We start from the raw sequence: 23,393 nt of genomic DNA, 5'->3' as shown, positions 1-23,393 counted from the left end.
TTTGATAAACATTTACTGCGAAAAATGCCATGTGAAATAAATCAATATCTGCGAAACCATTAAACATTTTGAAATACTCTAAATACAAAAAAAAAACAAAAAAATTTGAACATCCTGTATGATTTACGATTGCCATATTTATAGCAAAGTAAGTACAGACCTTCTAAACTAAAAATCTAATACAGTTTCGATTTCAAGACAATTCTTGTATTTTTAATATTTTTTTTAAAAGGCTGAAAGGTATATAGTTTTTATTAGCGATGGGAACTATCGAATGAATTAGACTATCGAATGGTTAATGAATGAATGATTTCAACTATCGAATGGTTTTATTCGAATAAAATCATTCATTCATTTGTATACAAAAGCATATGTGACAACCTCGCCGTGCGACTAAATGGTTATCGTTGAGCCACGACTATCGAATGCTTTTGATAAATGAAATTTAGTATTCGTTTGATTTTTGTATGCGTCAGTGCATTATTGGTTCTTCCAAATTTTTATAACTTCGCCGTATAAATACTGTGCTATTTTTGCGTTTATTAAAATAGTTAAAATACTAAAATAGTAGTTATTTTTTAATTTTATTTATTGACGATTGTGTGCATGTGCAGGTGGTCAAAATTTTTCCGAAAATTTGTGTGGTTTTCCGTAGTCCGATCTTTCAATTATTTAATTTTATATGGTATACCTATGGTCTATTTTTTAATGGGAAATTTTGGGAAGTAGCAATTTTTAAGAGAGATGAGATGAACTTACAATTAATTTTAAAAATACATATTTGTATTTTAGATGTTTTAATAATATGAATTAGCTGAACTTAATAATCATATTTAAGTAATGTGGTTAAGTAAATGGGGTAATCGAACTCAAACTATGGGGTGAGAAAATTAAAATGAAAGTTTTACAGGTGCCAATTTTAAAAAAAAGTTAACGATTTTGTATTTTGTTTATGCTAATTCTCTTACATGTAGTTTTTTGCGAAGAAATATTTCATTTATTTTTTAAAGTAAATGCCAGTAAAAGTAAATATAATTTTTAAATAGAAATATGAAGCACCTAATATAAATAATTTTGATTTCTAATTTTTTATTTATATTTTCGTTCCATTACACTGCATGATTAGAAAATTAATAAATGTTTATATTTCATGATTTTAAAATTTGTTGTTAATATAACAAATTAGTTCTGTAATTATTATTATTCAATAAACCAACGTTGCCAAAAAATTTAGAGACTATATTATTTTTAAATAGGATCTAATATAAATAATTTTGACATCTAATTTGTTGTTTATATTTTGCTAATACTTAAAAAAAATATTTATATTAAATCATTTTAAATTTTGTTGTTAATAGGTATAACAAATTATTACTGTTATTATTATTTATTAAACCAGTCTTTGCTTAAAAACATTAAAAATCATTTTCTTACATCCAAAATAACAAGTATTATTGCAGTGTAACAACAGGATATTAATAAAAAAAAATTCAGAATATATAGACATACTATCCCTAACTAACTAAAGCCAAACAATAATATTCTTTGCTAATATCAACTAATACCAAAATATGGCAACAGCGCCCTTCATAATGTATTTTCTGTGTAAATACTAGCACCTCAATAAAAAAAATAATGTGTCGTTATCTATATCTGACTCCGCAAAAAATCAAAGATGCCGGCTTCTTTCATAGCATTGCCACCGACCGCTGTCGGGTTTGGAAACCTACGTCGCCGGGCGACAACTAAAATTCAGTTAATATTTTATTATAATCGATCCTGACGAATGAATGAATTTCATAAATGAATGAATTTTATAAATGAATGGTTTTTGCTGCCGAATTACTAGAATACAATATTTCAAGACAGATGACGGATCTATTCGATAATTTTTATTCGAATAGTTTTCAACGAATGTTTTCTTACTAACCATCGAATTATTCGAATGAATTACCACTATCGAATGTTTCGATAGTATTCATTCGATAGTTCCCACTACTAGTTTTTATTTATTTATAAATATCTGTGAAACTATCGAAATATATTTATTCATATCTTAGGATTATGTAAGTGATCTGAAAGGAGCCAAAAATTCAATAATATACAGGGTGTTCCATTTAAAAGTACTCCGATCCACTCACACTTTTTTGAGCCACTATAGAAGTTAAAATATTCTCATGAAACATATCCTAGAGCATACTTCAGGTTTGCACTTAAACAAAAATCCCAAGTTTTTTTTATTCTAGGGGCTACATATGCCGCATTTACTATTGCCGGACCCTGTGTTATTTTTTGTGAAGGAAGCTCCGCTGTAAAAATGTGAAATTTGTTCAAGAGTAATTGGTATAATTTTTCAAAATGTGTAATTTATTCGAATTGTTGTATTATGCTGGGTCCTAACCAAGGCGACAGAAAATGAACACGATTTTGAGACAAAAACAAGACCAACCTGCTGCAAAAATGAAAAATTCAGACAAGACAAATTAGAGACGAAATGTTGCGAATCAGTTTTATTAATCATGTGGTCTTCTACCTAGAAAGAAGATAAAGATATATTACTAGCAACCAGTACTGTTGTCTTTGACTCGCCAACCCATATTGCAAAAAAAAACCGAAATGTTTTTGTTTTTATTTCTTCTCGTATACTATATAGTTATTAATGTTTCTTATTTTTTTCTTAACATTATCAACCGAGTATATATTTAATGCCAAACAAGTCTCCTCTAATCCACCAGCTTTCTTGTAACAATTTTTGTAATCCTTGTTTTTACCCTCCCATAATAACAAATGCGCTCTATAAAGCTCTATTAGTTTGCAGGCATTTTCCGTATTCCACTTTCTATCTTCTGACATTTTTTTTAAAGATGGAGCACTCCATCATATACTAATGTCGTATATTAGCAGTACCAGCACTCCACAGTACTAAATTTGTGTGATTCTATTAGTTTCCTACTTTGACATCCACACTGCACCGACAACTTGTCGTAAAATACACGACAAAACAGAGACTCTTTGAACTTTACCGAGTCGAGACGGGACATTCAAAACTTGGACTTGTTGCAACTTTGTCGTAAAACATCAATCTTTCTGTCTTGTCGCTGTTTTGTCTGCTTGGTCTGGACACGGCTTTATATTCATCTAATTCTTCTATCAGACTTCTTTAAATAACGTTTTGGCGTATTTTGAAAGATTAAACCGGTTTAGGTGGTGGGAATTTTACATTTAATTTTACATTGTTGAAGGTCTCCAAAGTTTTACTAAAAGTCAATTGGATCTATTTCCAATTTTTATGATACCGACAAAGTCAGTCCTGAAACTAGGAGCCCCAAACTAGTCTACTTAATTGACTTTAAAAAATCAATACTAGTGAAATTTTGACTAGTTTATTAGCAGTTTTCTGGCAACTGGAGAATTTTAAGAATATTAATATCTGGGAAAATTTAAATAATTTTTTTCCTATATACGTTCAATTGTTTTTAACATACTATACAGGGTGAAACTTAAATAAGTGCAAATATTTTTAGGGTTGGTAGATCTCGATAGAAGAAATATATTTTCTCTTTACCGTTTTTCAATTATAAACTTGTGTATAGTTGCTAATAATAAATTACAATTATTAGGTAATCTTAAAGATAAAACACCTCCACTGGAAAAGTCGGGTATTTATGAAATTTCATGTATAGATTGTAATCAGAAATATGTTGGGCAAACTAGAAGATCAATATTAACTAGATTTAAAGAACATATACCTCAGATAATATATGGTAGACCGGCTCAATCTTGCGTTGCTGAACATATTGTTGGTAAAGAACATTGTATAGATATTAATAATAATTTAAAATTAATTAAACAAATCTCAAATTACAGGCATAATTGCCTAATTAATCTAATGATTCATATGAGAGCGTCAAAAGTCAAAATTAATAAATGTAAAGATAGTATGAACAGAAACAATGGCCTAATTCTTTCCAGTTCTCTGTTCCTATTGCCCTAGTTTCGGTAATTAACTGACGCTCAGTTGGTTAGTTTTACTTGTTGATTAGTTTTTGAACACGCCTACTCGGAGCCAACTGAGCAAGTATATAAACGCTCAATTTTTAGATATTAGTTTAGTTTTAATCATCTGCCGATGATGCTAACATGGTTAGCGAAACGCGCATCCAGTGTATAAGTGAAAGTGTTTTGGCCTATTGTGGTGATGTAGTGTTTTATAATAAAGAAATTATGTTTTTTAACAAAAGACTGAAAAAAAATTTTTTTTCGCGAAAAAAACCTCATAATCGTGTTTTCTGGAGGTCGAAATACACTACCCCTAAAAATATTTTCACTTATTTAAGACTCACCCTGTATACTAATGAATAAAATTACAGGTGGCTTATTCTGTGCTGGAACCATGGCCGGATGAAGGTGAAGGCTGTCATCCAAAAATGCAAGTACAACCATCGGTTATATTGGGCACCGTAACGCTGGTTCCTGCAAAGGGGGCGTATAAGGAAGTGAGACTTACTGACGCATTATCGATGTTAGTGCCGTATCCGCCATTGTTTCCAATGTCGAAGCTACACGTTCCTGTTTTTATCGACAGACTGAAAGCTAAGTCTTTAACTGCAATCGTCATAAGGTAAGTGTGTTTAGGTTTCAAATGTTATTAAATTAGGAAGGTTTTCAGCCTTACCCTGTAGTATTAATAAAAACTTTCTTGATATTAATTTGCATTATACTATATCTTTGATACTATCATAAACTATAAGCAAAAGCAAATCTGGCTGATTTCCGAAATTGGCAAATGAGTCTGGCGGCCTGGAAAATTGCAAAAATTAGAGAATTTTTGCTCTTATTTTACCGGATTTGAAAATTTGTGACATGATAAATAATACTATAATTTTATAGAAAATACACGTTTGGCTGTCATTTACAATCACGAAAGCCTCGCCAGACTCACAAGACAGGTAGTTAAATGAGTAGAGGAAGCGGCACGTGCGTAATTATGTAATGACGATCGTATCTTTAGATGCGGAAATTTTTGATACTCTGTAATTTCGTGATGTTCAATACAGCAAAATCGAGAAACACACTACTCTTTATTTCAAAAATCTTTGTAGATCCAAACACATTCATATGATGAGAAGTTTAGGACAAGTCGCCTTGACCGGATTGTTTTGTAACTCAAAACCTAGGAGAGATACAAAATAAATCAAAGATCGATTTTGTAGAGAATTAAAGTTCCTATAGTAAACGCCACGAATGTTTGGGAGTGATTTATCGCTTGATGAAGTTAGAATCGACACGCGCGCTATCATTTTTACATTAAAAACGTAAAGTTTTGCCGCAGACGTAGGTTTTTAAAGGCCCGGTCTAATTATCTGCCTGCGCTCCTCTTACTTATTCTAAAATGTTAGTGTGATTGACAAAGACGATACTATATCGCGTTTCTTTGATTGATTCGTTTTTGTGCGTCAGTCCATTGGTGCGCTTGCAGTGCGACCAATGGGGCATTCCATTTTACATTTATAACCAAATATATGTTTTGACAAGACTTTGACAGTTAAAACAACAAATTAGAACAGATCATATATTGATTATTATATGATTTGAAACACCACGGCACTGGAATTCAGTTTCATGTGACCTTGAACAGATTAGTTCACATGGTAGCAACCGATGAATCACTCCCAAACATTCGTGGCGTTTACTATACAATAAATCTGATTTTCCTACAATAAATTTGAGTTTTAATATCTCTTATAGTTTAAAGTTATTGGCGAATGAAGTTTTTTTGATGAGGGACGGATGGACTGACATTTTGCTAAAACCATGTTTTTTAGACTCCTGGGGTCTCAAAGCCGTAAAAATGTGTTTTTAGTCATAGTCAAATTTCGTCCTAAACTAATACTATTCTTATTATAAATTATATTCCTCTTCTTCTTCCTTCTTCATACTAGGCGAATCGCCTGTTTGGTTTCGTCGTCTCTACCGGTTAGACTGACAAGTTGTCGCTCCATCGTTTTCGTGGACGTCCTAAGCTTCTGCGACCTAGCGGTGATTTGTCGCGTGCAACTCTCACTATCCTTCTGTTGTCCATTCTGCTGATATGGTCGTTCCATTCTTCCTTTCTGCTGAGTACCCACTCATTTACATTTTCCACCTTGCACGCTCTTCTTATGCTTTCATTTCTCTCCCTGTCCAGAAGCGTCTTTCCAGCTATTCTGCGTAGTACTCTCATTTCGGTTGTTTCTAGTAGTTGTTTAACTAAACAACTTTGTTTTCGCTGTATCAGGTCGAGTTTCTGCAGTGTATGTCATTATTGGTCGTACCGTTGCCTTGTAAATTCTCGCTTTAGTCTCCACCTCAATGTTTTTATTTCGCCATATTGTATCATTCAGGCATTCTGCTATTCTGGTTGCCTTCGTTGTCCGTTCTCGCACCTCCGCTTCTACATCACCATATCCTGAGATTTCTATGCCTAGATACTTAAACTTCATCTCTTGCTGAATAACATTGCCCTCGACTTCCAGTTTGCATCTTAGTGGTACTTTTGATGTCGTCATGCATTTAGTTTTCTGGGTCGATATTATCATATTAAGTGATTTGGCAGTGCAATTAAATCAATGTAATAAGCGCTGTAGATCGTTCTCATTTTCAGCTACCAATACGGCGTCGTCGGCATAGCATAGAATAGTAATTTCCTGATCGCCCATACTGTATCCCTTTAGTAAGTACATTTCCTATTATTTCATCATTATAAATTATAGAATGTAAAAACATATAGAGATGAAACTATCACGTGTATAATTGAACATGCCGAATTTAGCACGCCTGACGAGCGTTGGACGAGTCTGGCAAGGCTTTCGGGATGTTTCACATTAGCCAGACTATACTTACAGCTGTAATTGTAATATTATATTATAATTATAGGTGCAAGATAAAAACTATCAACTGACAATTTTTTAGGTTTCAATATTTTTGTCCAATTTTTTACCTGCCGGACATATTACCCATTCTCACAGATTATCGAGACTATATTTTTTCTCAACTGCACATATTTTTATCTCTGGAAAAATATGCTGTATATTTGTACTTTTTAACGCATTTTCCGCCCCAACCCATCGGAAAACGTCTCTCTACATACAGTATGTAAAATGGAAAATGGATTCTTCATAAATTTTTTTGCTTGTTCTAAAATGGTTAACCCCTTTTATACTTTTCCAAATTTTCATACCGTTTTAGAGAACATTAAGAAAAACATAAAAATATGGTTGAAGTCCTAAAATTCAAAACGCGTTTCTATAGTAATATAACTCGTTTTCATTCTTTGATAGATTTTTAAGCTTGATTTTCATGCGGCCGTTATCCGTTAATACGATGGTCCGACGGCCGCGGCGCTCTGATTGGTCATAGCGTTTTCGCGCCACTTTTCATCTGTAAATTTTTTACTACAGCCCGTCAATGGAGAAAGATCGTACGATGACGGACGTTTTGACACTTTTTTGACAAATTTAATCTAACCTTGATAAAAATATAATAGTACAAGAGCTAGCAACGTGAGGAAAACGATAATTTTAAGAAAGCTGGTTCTTTAATATATCTTTTACCGTGCTCTCCCGTGCTCTTCTGTTAAAAATGCGGACCGTCTGGCTGCCGGTAGACTACTGTGGTTCACTACTGCGCATCACATCTGTACAGGGTTTTTCGTGTGTTTTATCGGATTTCTCGTTTATGAGTAGGGATACAACGATGCGATCTCCACGTTACTTTGCTACTCTTTTATGAAACTAAATATGCTACACATAGGTTTGTCCTAGCCTCCTTATTAGTTCCTCGAATACAGGGCGAATTTGTGATGCGTAATAGCGAACAGATGTTGAATACAGATATGGGGGGATGCACATGTTGGGCATAGCAGCCAGACTGTTCAGAAAATTCAGAAAATCAAGCTTTATTCATAGAATTTTAATTAACGTAATATTTCTTGTTGTTTTAAAATGTTAAAGAAGTACAAAATTTATTTAGTCCAATGATGCGGAAAGGGTGATGATAGTTATCGGAAAATTTGATACTTTAACAACTGCAAAATATATGACGTTGATCAAAATTAATAATGAGCATCTATCAAAAAATGAAATCGAATTGATTTTACCATAGAAACGCCTTGTGATTTTTAGGATTTCAACCATATTTTGCATATTTTTCTTAATTTTCTCTTAAACTGTATGGAAATTTGGAAAAATATAAACGGATTATCTATTTTAGAACAAGCAAAAATGTTTATGAAGTATGAATTTTTCTCAAAATGTCAATAATAAAAAAGTTTCTCCTCTTGTAAATACAATCCGAGGACATACTGTATATACGAAATTTGCTTAGAATAACATACTGAATAATTCTATCGGTATTTGCTGACTGGGAAAATAAGTACCAAAAATCTTCACTGCCTCCTGGACTAGTATGAGAGGCGCCAACCTGTATAACTGAATATTTTAAACTCCCTAAAAAAATTAAATTGATAATATAGAGAATATCATTAATACAATAGAACATGTTTTTAATTTTTAACTGCTTATTTCAAGACAATTTATCTAATCTTATTACTCGCAAAATTATCATCTATTGTTGAACTATTTGTTTTCTGATTTCCAAAGGCACTGGTTTTGTTTAGACCAGACACGAATGGGGAGTTACCGATTCTAATTCCACGGCGTTCGAATAAATTAGACCTTTGTGCAGGTCTGTTGTAACTGAGAGTCGCTGTAGACGTATTAATTATAAGCGATGTACAGGCTGCATGTTTCGAACTAATTTTACGTTTGCTCAGAGAAGTGTAGTACCTGAAAAGGAGGCTTCCATTCTGTTTCGGAGAATCACGATAACTGTTTTTGAAGCTTAATATAATAATTAAGCTGCACATTAATTTGTATTATACCATACTGCAATATAGCAAGAAGATATTTTACAATCACTTAGTCTGTAAAATGGTACTCAAGGTATTCCTTGTATAGCCTACGATATTTTACTTTATAATTATACAGGGTTCGGCAATAGTGCGTCGGGCATCTGTAACTGCTAGAATAAAAACATGGGAATTTTGTTTAAATGTACTAGGATATATTTCAGGAAAGTATTTTAACTTCTATAGGGTGGCTCAAAAAAGTATGAGTGGAATACTCAACACAAAACCACAACAACTATGTTTGTAATAAGTTCATATTTCATTTCGTATACAGGGTGGTCCGAACTGTATTCCGGAAACTTCGGCAGCATATTCTGCAGATAAGTAAAAAAGTTCGTATAAATATAGGTGCTAAAATGCTTACTTTCAGAGATACAGGGTGTAGAAGTTTCATTTTTATTTCAATTTTTTCTAAATAATTTCTGAAGTAACGTCAATATTTGGATGAAAATTGGTGTCTGGAAGTTTTTTAACATGAGAAATTTGATTTTGATGTCAATATGACTCCTACTAGTAGAGGGCGCCACATACATGTGTTTTAACTGTATTGAAGCGTAATAAATTTTTGTCCGTACCTGTATAAAACTACCGAGCGATTTTTACCAAGAGACCTTTTTCCCGTAAAAAAACGTCGTAATTGTATATTTTTTACTCAGTAGTTTTATACAGGTACAGACAAAAAGTTATTACTCTTCAAATCGGTTAAAAAATGTAGGTGGCGCCCTCTAATAGTAAGAGTCATATTGACATCAAAATCAAATTTCTCATGTAAAAAAACTCCCAGAAACCAATTTTCATCCAAATATTGACTTTACTTGAGAAATTATTTGAAAAAAATCTAAATAAAAATGAAACTTCCACACCCTGTATCTCCGAAACTAAGCATTTTAGGACATTACATACATTTATACGAACTTTTTACTTATTTTTATTTGCAGAATATGCTGCCGAAGTTCATACTAAATATACTTCTATGATTTGAAATTAAGCCCCCATAATTTATTTTTAAATATTAACTCTCAGCCAATATTGAATCTGCCAAGGTGTTAAAAAGAATATCTCAAATAAATTTTGAAACTAAGTTAGTTCTCTTACTAGAAACTAGACTTAAAACAACTTAGTTTAGTTTGTCTTCTTAATTTGAATTAGTTTTAGTTAAATTTTCTCCAGACTGTTCATTTTTGATGAAACATCTAGATTTATTTATTTTATTAATTGCTTAGCTGTGTAATTAAATTCTTTTCCTCAGCATTTAAATTAGCAAGATAATATTTAAAACTAAATAAAATAACTCTCTTTATAATTCGTTTCTTTAATTCGCCTTTCCTGATACCAAGCTTCGGTGATGCTCCATTCATCTTCAATTGCATTTAGTGCGGTATTGGTGGGTGATTTTCTGCATCGGAGGCGGTTGTGGTTAGCATCCTCGATTTCTGTAAGGATCGGACTCAGGGGCGGATACAGGAATTTATTTTAGTGGGGGCCCAAATGTAGAATATGCTTTTTAGGGCGCCATTTTAACACAAAAGTCTAATATTTAAAACAAATTATAGATTTTAGGGGGGGCCGGGCCCCACGGACCCCCTCTGTATCCGCCACTGGGATCGGTAGTTCTCTATTGTCCAATATCTTGTTAAACTCTCTGTACAGGGTGAGTCAACGATAGAGTAAAGTCCATTATCTCATTTGTTTCGAGGTGTAAAAAAATGTTAAATATAAAAGTTATAGGGAAGGTTAAGATACACATTTTAAAATTATTATGAGTATACAGGGTGCTTCCAAAAAGTGTGGCGGATATAACATATTTATGTTTTTTTTTAAATGCAACACCCTATTTTTTATTTTATTTTTATATTCTGCGTAAAATTCCATAACTTTTTTTTATATGTAATGTTATATACCTAAAATTAATAGTTTTTGCAATGTTTAAATTTGTTTAAACAAATGTTAAATTGCAGTGTGGTAAAAAATTGTCACTGGTACCATTGTTTCTGAAGTTAGAATACCAAAATTTAGTATGAGAGTTTTATAGAGATGAAAAAAAAAAAGATATTTTAGTTAAATGCTACAGTGTGTTCAAAATATATTTATGAATTTCAACTACTTAAAATTAAAAAATCTCAAATTTTTTAAATGGTACACCCTATATATTTTCATTTTTTCTGATATATTTCGCAAAGCTCTTCAACTTTTATTAAGTATGGCATATACCTATTTTTAATAGTTGTGCGACTTTTTTTCTATTTAATAATAATTTTAAAATGTGTATGTTAACCTTCCCTATAACTTTTTATTTAACCTTTCTTTGTAAATATCCAAACAAATGAAATAATGGACTTTACTCTATCGTTGACTTACCCTGTACAGAGCGTTTATGCGGCGCAGACTTGGGGGTGGGATATGACTGTACTGGAAGCCATTCTGTGGGTGTGGATTTAACAACACCAGTAATCATTCTCATTGTATTATTGAGCTGTGCGTCTATTTTGTGGACATGTGGGCTATTGAACCATACCGGAGCATAGTATTCGGCAGCTGAGTAGACGAGACTCAGAGCTGACGAGCGTAGAGTAGAATCTAAAGCACCCCAAGATGTTTCGCACAATTTTTGTATTATATTGTTTCTTGTTTTCAGCTTCTCTGCTGTTTTTGATAAGTGTTCTTTAAACGAAAGTGTTCTATCGAGTGTAACACCTAGGTACTTTGGGTTTTTATTATGTTTGAGAGTAGTGTTTTCAAACTGGACACAGAGTTTCCTATTTGCAAGTTTGTTATTCAGGTGAAAACAAGATACTTCTCTTTTGCTAGCGTTTGGTTTGGTAATTTCAGCCAATAAGACATCATACCATAGTATAAAGAAACTAGTAGCTTTATTCCTTGTCAAATCCGTTGTTCTTTTTATGCAACTTTAGATGACATTGTTCTCGCGTCCCGTGACCACTGACGTAGCTGTATAGTCGTTGTCTATAACTAGGCAAAGTATAGTCGTGGCACTCGCCAGAGTTTCACAGAGATGTATTTAGGAAAATATGAGTTCACAATAAAATTAAACAAGAAAAGTTGATCATCGAAATGCGGAAAAATATATAATGACATATTGTTATATTATTATCTATTTCAAAGATTTTCTACAACTTTTTTTTAATTGAAACAAGTTTAATTTTAACATTAATGTGTTTGTTTTGTAGTAATATATTGGTTAGGTGATTTTCATTGGATAACTAATACATTGAATTTTTTTCATACTTACATATTTAAACTTCAATAATAATTGTTAATAAACATTACAGAAATTTCAAAAGAGAAAAGAAGCAAGAACAGTGAGAAATAGCATCACTACTTTCTTACGTAATAAAAGAATATTTTTTTAGTTATTGTTACCGAGTCCCGAAGGTAGGTACCGAAAGAACCGGGAATTAATAATTTCAAGTCCCGGTTCTTTGATATATCAAAAGAACCGGGAATTTCCGGTTCTGAACCCTAGTTGCCAAATTACCAAGAAACTATGTTTTTTAACCAAAAACTACAAAAAATTTCCAGATTTAAAAAAAAAATTGCGCAGAAAAATCCTCATATTTCTGGGGCCAAAATATACTACCCCTAAAAATATTTGCACTTATTTAATAAGACTCACCCTGTATAGGGCGATTCACGGTTATGGTACGTTTTAGCGTTTCCGCAACCGGAGCTGTTTTTCGGAACCGGCAATTTCGGTACCATGCCTCTAAGGAACCGGGATATCCAGTTTTTTTTTCGGTACTTTCGGTACTAGCAAATTTTTGTTCAATGATGGTGCAGTTCGTTAAACAACAAGCAAGGGATGTTTGTCAAAGAGAAAATTAACCTGAACCCAAACATGATCACAAATGACTCTCAAAAAAACCTCAAAGCACAATTTTTTGAATTATTACTACAACCAATAGCAGCATACAGTAAGGCACTCATTTTTTGTCAATTCGTCTCTGTGCTGGGACGCAACGCTCGAATCTCGCAGGTCGACGGACTGAACTCAACTGAAACGCTCTGCAATCTGCTGATATTCGACAGATTGTAAAAACTGGCAGAAAATATTTGGGAGAGTGCAACTACCCTTTTCCTTCTACTATGATCGTATGATCACAAGACTGACAAAAGATCTCTCACATTACTTCACTGTTAAGCGGTGCCAAGTTAGCAGAGTCAGCTAATTCTAACATTAAAAATAAATATATTTTAAGTTTGAGGCGATATTTTCAGCAATTCGCTTTTCTTGGTAAACAAATTATTTTTTAATTAGACTTGAACCGTATTGTAATAAACGTGGAAAGAAAAATTACCATACCGCTAAGCAAAAACTTAATTTTAGGAATAAAAGAACGGGATCAGGATATTTCAGCAACGAGGTGCCGCGGCTGTCTCGACAGGATTTAATTAAAAACGGTTTGAATTTTAATAAAACAAGCAGTTATTTTAACTTCGATTCCAAGTGAGAGAACTTTCTCATTAAAACTTTCGAAATTTAGTCGGGATATTCTTAAGGAAGAATACCTTCGCGGACTCAAACTAAACTCGCTTAATATTTTAAATTAAATTTATGCATAATTTTAGTTCGTAGTCGAAAACTATCGAAGCGTGTACCTCAAAATTATTATATAATTAGCTTACTTCATACGGATATTTTTTATAATAGAAAGTTTATACAGTGACTGTCAAAAAGTACACAAAAAACAAATGCATGCTTATGAACACAACAATCATTCAGTCAAAATGAAAAAGAGCAAAACTAGCTTTTAGTTTTACTGAAGCAGTCTGACTGATACAAAGATGTAGAGAGAATGAGTGAGAGGGGGTTAATCACTGTATATCTATTGTGTCCCCCTTTCTTCAGTTGTAATTCATCATACAGTCTATAACTCATCATACATGAGGATTTTTCTGTTGTAGGGGGGACATGTTGTTTCCCATCCTCCTCTGACAACAGATGTTCTTCCTTCGAGGAGTGGACATCTACCTCCTATGGGGTATTTTATATAATATTTTTTTTTTATTTTTAGTTACCGTGAAAATGTCGTTCAGGGTGATAAAAAAAATCTGGTTTGAGTTTGAGATTTTAATATTAATATTAAGAGATGCCTCTCGTGATTTTTTATTTCCCATTTTTAAATAACATGGGAAAGCGAATTCTGTTTCTTTGGAATTTTATTGCGTTCTAACTGGAATTTTATTGCGTTCTAACAAATCAGCGTTTTATAAAAATCAATACATATGCTTGTAGGAAATTAAACGGTCTTCAAAAAATGTCTGATATGAATTTTCATTTAATCGACTCGTTTGAAAGATATTGAAGGTTAAAGTTCAACTTCCAATCGTATATGATACCCTTTACACATTTTTTTATATTTTTTCACCTTTAGGTGTTTGAGCCACTATTTCGTGATAAAATATGATAGTTTATGTTTATGAGCCAATATTTCGTGATAAAATATAAAATATTGTGGAAATTATCATATAAGATTTGAAGTTGAACTTTAACTTACTCTATTGTTTATTCCTTTATCTCCTGTGAATATCCATCCCAGGTTTGTAATCTTCACAAACATTAATTTTCATATTATTTTCCAAAATAAGATTTTACATATTTGCTCCAATTGAAAGATATTTCGTTTTTTTCTGTATTTACTGTGAGAACCCATTTAGCATAACCTCAAAGCATATTATTCAATTATTTTTCGCACCATATTTTCCATGTGGTATCTTTGTCATTTGCAATTGTGACCTAATCGTCTGTAAATTGCAAGGTGAATAAGTATATATCATCTAGTTCTATACCCATTCCATGACATTTTCTTTTAGGCCTTAAGTAAGGAAACATCAGTATATAGTCTGTGAAGCGAATAATTTTGAATTTGACAGTTCCCGCGGGCTTTTCTAGTGTTAATTTTATTAGGTTAGCAACTTGCGCCTGACGCAATGTCGTCTCTAATAGAACAGCCTCGGAGCCGGATTTATGACGTCACGCTAGTTAGATACTACGGATTAATAAATATGTTGTAGAATACATGGAAAACATAATTATTCCTCGTATTTTTGGTTTGTATTTTAAAAATGATATAGTTTAGTTAAAATACAATGTATATATACACCTATTTATAGTAATAAATAATTTGGCAAATGAACTATGAACCATACAAATGCAGCAAATGTTTTACAATATGGCTGAAATCGTACTCCATAGTCAATGTAGATAGTTTTAGTGTTAAGAATAATAATTTTTAAAAATATGTGGTCATCTTTTGACAAGTTTATATTAGTTTATTAATTGCAGTAAACATCATGTGGTGTGTGGTGTGAATATTTTATATGTAATTTTTTGGATTATATTCGACACAATTTTTTTTCATATGACACAACATTGATGAAGGCTATAATGTTAGCCGAAACGTTTTTTTAAACCAAATAAAAATAATGAAAAGCCAAATGAAACCTTAATCAGCGTTTTTCCCGAACGTAAATCCCAAGAAAATAAAAAATTTTAGAATAATTTTGCATATAAAATGACAGCGATCTTTATTTTATAGTTATCCCTGACGCCTTTTTTTCTATGATATTGTATATTGTATTATTTGCAAATATAATTTTTCGAACATTGATACTTGTAAAATATACATATAAATTTTGTGAATGCAAATAATAATACATTACTATTAGTAGATATTGAATGTTTTTCGTTAAATTAGATCGATTTTGAAACCCCAAAATTTAAAATATATTTTACATTTTACTCATTATCTTATGTACCTATTCATTATTTGTATATTGTAAAACATTTGCTGCATTTGTATGGTTCATGTTTATTTGCCAAAGTATTTATTACTATAAATAGGCATAAGATATATAGTATTTATTGGGGTATATTATGTATATTTCATGTAAACTATATAATTTTTAAAATAAAAACCAAAAATACGAGGAATAATTATGTTTTCCATGTATTCCACAACATATTTATTCTTCCGTAGTATCTAACTACCGTAAAGTCATAAATCCCGCTCCGAGGCTGTTCTATTAGAGACGGCATTGGTCTGATATTTAGAAATGTCAAAAGCTGATGACATTTTACTTTTGACAATTATGACATTTCGTGTTGATTTTTACAAGAAAAAGAAGAACTGTCGTGTTGTTTTATTATTTTCCTTGTCTATTTCACGAAAGTAAAAAGAGTTACCTATCTGATTCGTTCAGGCACTTAATTTAAAGAATATCAGCAACTTTTTTGACAGAGGGATTTTATATTTGCCATGTTGGTAAAAAATAACGGTCAAAATTCAAAGTTATTCATTTTATAGACTATACCACGTTATGGTATGGTCTGTTACATGCTGACCAAAGGTTTCCCTAAAAGAATGACTATTCTAATCATTGTCGCATTAGCATATCTACCGACGACAATGTGCAATAGTGTTAGGTCTAGAATGACCTCCATTGCTGCTGTTGAGCATGTTCTCACGGCTACCGTATGAGAAGTTATTTTCTGTTTATGTATAATTTTTTTTTCTGTTAATATAATTGTAATCTTTATGGCGGTTCATCTGCTTATATTGTATTATTTAATTGAGAAATTAGCGCTCTCTTGTATTTTTATGTCCTAAAATAGATTATTGATTTGGTTTGGTTGGTAAAACGTAACATTGTAATTTTAAGGCTAGATATATTATTATTATTATTCGTATTTCAATCTATAAACTGTGGACACTAATTTTGGGACTGGTCCTGTTTATATTCCCGAATAGAAATAAATAAATAAATCTTAATAACGTAGATATATTTACTATTTTATTAATGTTTTAATAAAAGCAAATATATACTTCCTCATGTGAAAAAAGAATAAGAATGGCCCACAACTTTCCTAGTACGACATGTGTGGCAAAGCCAAGAAATTAGATAGCGATGTTTTTCTTCAGGAAACCCATAAAAAAGCGCTTTGAAGTTAATTCGGGAATTGTGGTCGAGGGTGAAAAGAAAACGAGGCCGAGCCGTATCGATTTTGCGGCTTTTCGATCAATATATTTTAGCTAGTGAGCTTTTAAGGGGATTAAAGGTATTACGTTGCTGTTTGTCGGCTTGTCCGTGCGGTAATATGTCGGGGGAGATAAATCTACCCCTGTAAAGAAAAAAATTGTATCAGATAAATATTTCTTAACAAAAACACGATTATTTTAGAATATCTATTTTTTAATCTATACAGTACAGATACAGTACCAATAATAGAGTTATGAGAAGTATTGCAGAAATCTTCAATTAATGCAGGTCTGATAAACGCTATACAAAACCTTTACCATTCACAAATACAAACGGTCAACGGTCTCTCACAAAAATACTCCGAATCAATAGGCACCTACCCCAGTACGTAGAATTCCACAGGATGCAAAGTTTATTTGACTATACACATATGGGTAATATAAAGAGAGAATAGATTTATTGCTTGTGAATTGTCTAGTCTGTTCTAGTCTGCCCAGAATTCTAAATTCTTTAGAAACGATAGCCTTAGTATGTTTCCCAAAAATCATCTTTTCATCGAAGATTACATCCAGTTCTTGTGTTCTTTGTTTCTGTTATGTAGAATGTTTCATTTTTCTCCCTAACTAAGAATTTGGATTTGCATTTGCTGCTGACTATGGTTACTGATGCATATTGTTTTAAATAGGGAAATTCTTTTAAAATTAGTTTATGTTTAATACCTCGTATAGAGCATAAGTAGAATGCTTAAACCAAAAATTAGAGTCAGTTTTGAGAGACTTATCAAAAATAAAAATTTCTGAGAAACCTAAAATATTTAATTTCCACATATTATGTGCTGTAATTTTTTAAACCGATTTCCGTGAATATACCACCAAACTAATAATCGTGTATTTTACAAAGTTGCCTAAATTCTACGTTACTCCATAAGTCGAGTAAGTGTTGGAAAATTTGGACGAAAATTCGGAAAGTTCGGAACAGTTTACTCCTCCTTTTCACCCTTTTCACCCTTCGAAACCCTCGTTGCTTGACGTTCTTCGCCGCTCGAAAAGTTATATTGGCCAGAAAATGAGAATGTTTTTCAGACGAGTGTCCGGAGAAGAGGCGAACTAGGAAATGTAGCGGTACATGCGAAGATTAGTTTTAGTTCGAAACTTAAGCGTTAAAGTCGAACATTTTAAATTGAGTTGAGGAATGTTGCCCGCTACACTCTTAGATTGTTTCGCTCTGATTTGAAAGAAAATAATTGAGGATTATAGTAAAGCGACTTGAGGCTCAACAGTTACAAATTTAATAGAATTACGAATAGAAAAATATATTATTATACCGGGTGCGTCGCAAAAGTGGCTCACCCCTATACCTTTTTTATTTTTACAGTTAAAAAAACGAGATTTGGTATGTTGGTATATGACATAAATTAGGATTGATTGACGTATTCAATTGTTTTCAGTCACTTCCTGTTTCACCGGAAATGATTAAAACTTTTGTTTTTTAAATGGCACCCTCCGTACTTTTTTACTTTATTTGATAGAAAATAACACTCTGAATATAATGATATATCATATGACAACTTTTGACATTTTTGCATATGGTTTATTTGAAATTATAACTTGCGGTTCGTAACGAAATTTTGACTCGAAATACCAAGTGTGTGGTACCAAATTACTCGTAAAAAAATGTTTTTTCCAAATATGCTAATGAGCCACTCTCGTTCCATTTGAAAAAATTGAAGTATGATTAAAAATACGATTTGAGCATTTTCTAACTGGCTAAGACAAGACACTAAAAACGTTTTATGAAGTAGCCTTAATCAAATCTATTTTTCCAAGGCTCCTTGATTAAGAATTAGTATTTTTAACATAACCATGGCACTCTAGATTGAATTTTAAAATTTAATTTTGTATTAAGCGAGAATGTCAAAAGTTGACATATGATATGTCATTCTATTCAGAATGTCATTTTCTATCGAGTAAAGTATAAAAATACCGAGGGTGCCATTTAAAAATCTAAATTCGTAGTTATTTCCGATGAAACAGGAAGTGACCAAAAACAATTGAATACGTCAATCAATCCTAATTTATGTCATATACTAATATACCAAATCTCGTTTTTTTGTCTGAAAAAATAAAAAAGTTATAGGGGTGAGCCACTTTTGAGACACACCCGGTATATTTAAAATAAAAGCATATTATATAATTATCTATATAAATCTATATTGCGTAAAAATAATTATTTTTAGTCCTAATTTCTTACTCGCTGTAATAATAACCTGTAAAATGTGAATTTTACCGTTTATGATAATTTTTGCGTTTAGGGTAATACTGTTGTCATGAGGTTATTCTTTTCACAGTTCACCTGTCCGTGATATTTTATTCACTGCTATTTTTAAACTTTGGTGACAATTTCACTATCGTAATTTCCTATATCAACTAGAATATTCTTTCATATATACTCTTTCATACCAAAAATATATGTATGTATATAATCTCAAAGAAATGTGCCTCATGTACACTTCTATTATGTATATATACTAAAATATATGAAAAAAAAATTAATGGAACATATTTTGATAAACGATGTATTTTGTTTCTGAAAAACTGTTTCTAAATATTAGGTTAAGTCGTTTGGTCATGTTGTATGGTAGATACTAGAATTAACCAAATTTTGAAGGAATTTTAATTGAAATATCAGTAATCAGATTAAGCTGCAAATGTCAATCCAAATTCTTATTTAGAGAGAAAAAAATTGAATATTCTATGTAACAGATGAAGAAGAGAAGTTTTCAAGTTATCGAAATAACCGGAAATGATTTCTAATAGGTCCACAAAAATTATATTATTGTTATTGTTTATTATCATTGTTCTAGATATCATATAAATAAACATATCAAATGAAACATTAAAGGTGCAAAACTTAATTAATACATTAGTTACAATTACAAGCTTAATATCAAAGAAATGCGAATAATGTACACTTCTATTATGCATATCAGTATATATGAAAAGAAATGAATAAATGAAACATATTTTGATAAACGATATATTTTGTTTCTAAAAAATTTGTTCTAAATATTAAGATAAGCCTTTTGATCATACTGTATAGGAGGTACTAGAATTAACAAATTTAAAAGGAATTTTGCTTGATATATCATCAGTAATCATAGTATCCATCAAATGCAAATCCAAATTCTTATTTAGATAAAAAAATGGAATATTTTGTGTAACAGATCCAGTTTTTAAGTTATTGATATAACTTAAAAACTGGAAAACTGAAAATAAATTTAAGTTATTGAAATAGCCTGAAATAATTTCTAATAGGCCCACAATAAGTTAAACTGTTATAAATATATAACGAATTAAATATATTTCGGAATATAAATTATATTAGCGTTGTTTCATATCACTCTTCTGGATATCATACATATAAATAAACATGCCAAATAGTACAAAACTAAATTATTACATTAGTTACAATAAAAAGGAGTTATCATTAACCAAAGATTACACACAATCATTTGTCATCAAATATATGAAGCCAAAATATTTTGATGAATTATTTATTTTAATTTATGCTGATCTTGTAATGGACTGAAATGCTTTTATATTTTAATTATTTCTGTACTATTTTAATTACGGAACTTACCATCAAAATAGCCAATCGTGTATTCTACGAAGTAGCCTTAATTCTACGCTACTCCATAAGTTGGTAAATGACGGAAAATTTGGACGAAAATTCGGAAAGTTCTAATCAGTTTACTCCTCCTTTTCACCCTTCTAACCCCTCATTGCTTGACGTTCTTTGCCGCTCGAAAAGTTATATTGGCCAGAAAATGAGAATGTTTTTCAGACGAGTGTCCGGAGAAGAGGCGAACTAGGGAATGTAGCGGTACATGCGAAGATTAGTTTTAGTTCGAAACTTAAGCGTTAAAGTCGAACATTTTAAATTGAGTTGAGGAATGTTGCTTTGCCCGCTACAGTCTTAGATTGTTTCACTCTGATTTGAAAGAAAATAATTGGGGATTATAGTAAAGCGTCTTGAGGCTCAACAGTTACAAATTTAATAGAATTACGAATAGAAAAATACATATACCGGGTGCGTCTCAAAAGTGGCTCACCCCTATAACTTTTTTATTTTTACAGTTAAAAAAACGAGATTTATGTTGGTATATGACATAAATTAGGATTGATTGACGTATTCAATTGTTTTCAGTCACTTCCTGTTTCACCGGAAATAACTAAAACTTTTGTTTTTTAAATGGCACCCTCGGTACTTTTTTACTTTATTTGATAGAAAATAACACTCTGAATAGAATGATATATCATATGTCAACTTTTGTCATTTTCGCATATGGTTTATTTGAAATTATAACTTGCGGTTCGTAACGAAATTTTGACTCGAAATACCAAGTGTGTGGTACCAAATTATTCGTAAAAAAATGTTTTTTCCAAATATGCTAATGAGCCACCCTCGTTCCATTTGAAAAAATTGAAGTATGATTAAAAATACGATTTGAACATTTTCTAACTGGCCAAGACAAGACACTAAAAACGTTAGACAATCAAATCTATTTTTCCAAGGCTCCTTGATTAAGAATTAGTATTTTTAACATAACCATGGCACTCTAGATTGAATTTTAAAATTTAATTTTGTATTAAGCGAGAATGTCAAAAGTTGACATATGATATGTCATTCTATTCAGAATGTCATTTTCTATCGAATAAAGTATAAAAATACCGAGGGTGCCATTTAAAAATCAAAATTCGTAGTTATTTCCGATGAAACAGGAAGTGACCAAAAACAATTGAATACGTCCAATTAATCCTAATTTATGTCATATACTAACATACCAAATATCGTTTTTTTATCTGAAAAAATAAAAAAGTTATAGGGGTGAGCCACTTTTGAGACACACCCGGTATATTTAAAATAAAAGCATATTATATAATTATCTATATAAATCTATATTGCGTAAAAATAATTATTTTTAGTCCTAATTTCTTACTCGCTGTAATAATAACCTGTAAAATGTGAATTTACCGTTTATGATAATTTTTGCGTTTAGGGTAATACTGTTGTCATGAGGTTATTCTTTTCACAGTTCACCTGTCCGTGATATTTTATTCACTGCTATTTTTAAACTTTGGTGATAATTTCACTATCGTAATTTCCTATATCAACTAGAATATTCTTTCACATATATACTTTCATACCAGAAATATGTGTATGTATATAATCTCAAAGAAATGTGTCTCATGTACACTTCTATTATGTATACAGGGTTGTTCACCACATACGACACGGAGTATTGTAGCTAAACGATGAGATTTTTACAAATTGTAAGTCTTGGGTTCGATGAAGGACTATTAGAGGTACAATTTAAAAATAATTTTACAAGATACAGAGTCTCCCAAATAAGTAAAAAATATCAAAGTTGTATTTTTTTAAATGGAACACCCTGTATATTTAATTGATTAAAATAAAGGTAAATTTGATTAAGGTTTATTATACTTAAACCTTACCGTTTTTGAAATATTTTCAATTTTGTGAAATTGCAGTAAAAATTTTAAGGCTTCATTTCTTCAAGGGTACCAAAGTTTTTAATACTAAATATTTACTGAAGTTTATTTACTGATCAGTTATTGTGTTGCAATAATAAAAATAATACTACCTTATACAGAGTGTCTAAAAATTTATTTTAAATAATTATTACCTTCAAACTGCAATAACTTGTTTAATTCAAATGGAACACCCTGTATATTTTACGAGAATCAGATGCACAATTTAATTGTCTATCAAATTATATTATACCATTTTTTACCTATCTCTTTAAGTTTCCGTAGAAAATGCATTTTCTTGTAATTTATTTATCAAGAATTTATTTATCAATATACCCATAGAATATTGACATTTTAGATTATTTTTAGTAGTACAGATACTAATATTGTGGATATAATTCGTTTATTTCATTAAAAAAATAAAAAAAAACTGTTTAAATATTTGTTAAAAAGGACCAATTAATATGATTCCAGTATTCAAACTACATTAACTGACTGCATTGATTAATAATAATTGTTCCAAATACTAAAAAAACTGAATTTTGTATGGGTATTAGACAGTGTGATAAAAAGTACAATACATCTATTCTTATAGTATTTAGTAAAGTACTAAATAATATATAGTACTAAACCAAAAAATATGTTTATCTTGGCTTGTTCGTGTATATCGGTCACATTGACTAATTCATTTTCAGGGAAATCTGTAACTATTATCTCTACCTTTTCTACCATTTATACCTATTACAACAAATTAAACTAAAATTCACGTTTTGTTCTTAACTTGCTGAACAGACATATGCAATTTTGATAACTATTATTTTTTGTCATGACAACTATGATGTTATAGCGTATCTAATTGTATTAAAGATATGGGTTAAAATAGAAAAAATTGGAAT

General features: G+C 31.1%; 1 protein-coding gene across 2 annotated transcripts in view; it reads left to right on the top strand.

Moving 5' to 3' along the window:
* Positions 1–23,393, top strand: part of LOC115888618 (transmembrane protein 132E) — a 229,337-nt gene that overhangs the window by 15,554 nt on the left and 190,390 nt on the right. For both annotated transcript variants that reach the window (XM_030908382.1, XM_030908381.1), the window contains exon 4: positions 4,371–4,621. In XM_030908382.1, coding sequence (XP_030764242.1) covers positions 4,371–4,621 — 251 coding nt within the window. The remainder of the gene's footprint in view (positions 1–4,370; positions 4,622–23,393) is intronic.

The sequence above is a fragment of the Sitophilus oryzae genome, unplaced genomic scaffold, assembly GCF_002938485.1.
Source record: "Sitophilus oryzae breed Bouriz unplaced genomic scaffold, Soryzae_2.0 scaffold_803_pilon_pilon, whole genome shotgun sequence".
Classification (NCBI taxonomy): Eukaryota; Metazoa; Arthropoda; class Insecta; order Coleoptera; family Curculionidae; genus Sitophilus; species Sitophilus oryzae.
The sequence above is the reverse complement of the archived record's forward strand: the minus strand, read 5'-3'. Positions and strand labels throughout refer to the sequence as shown.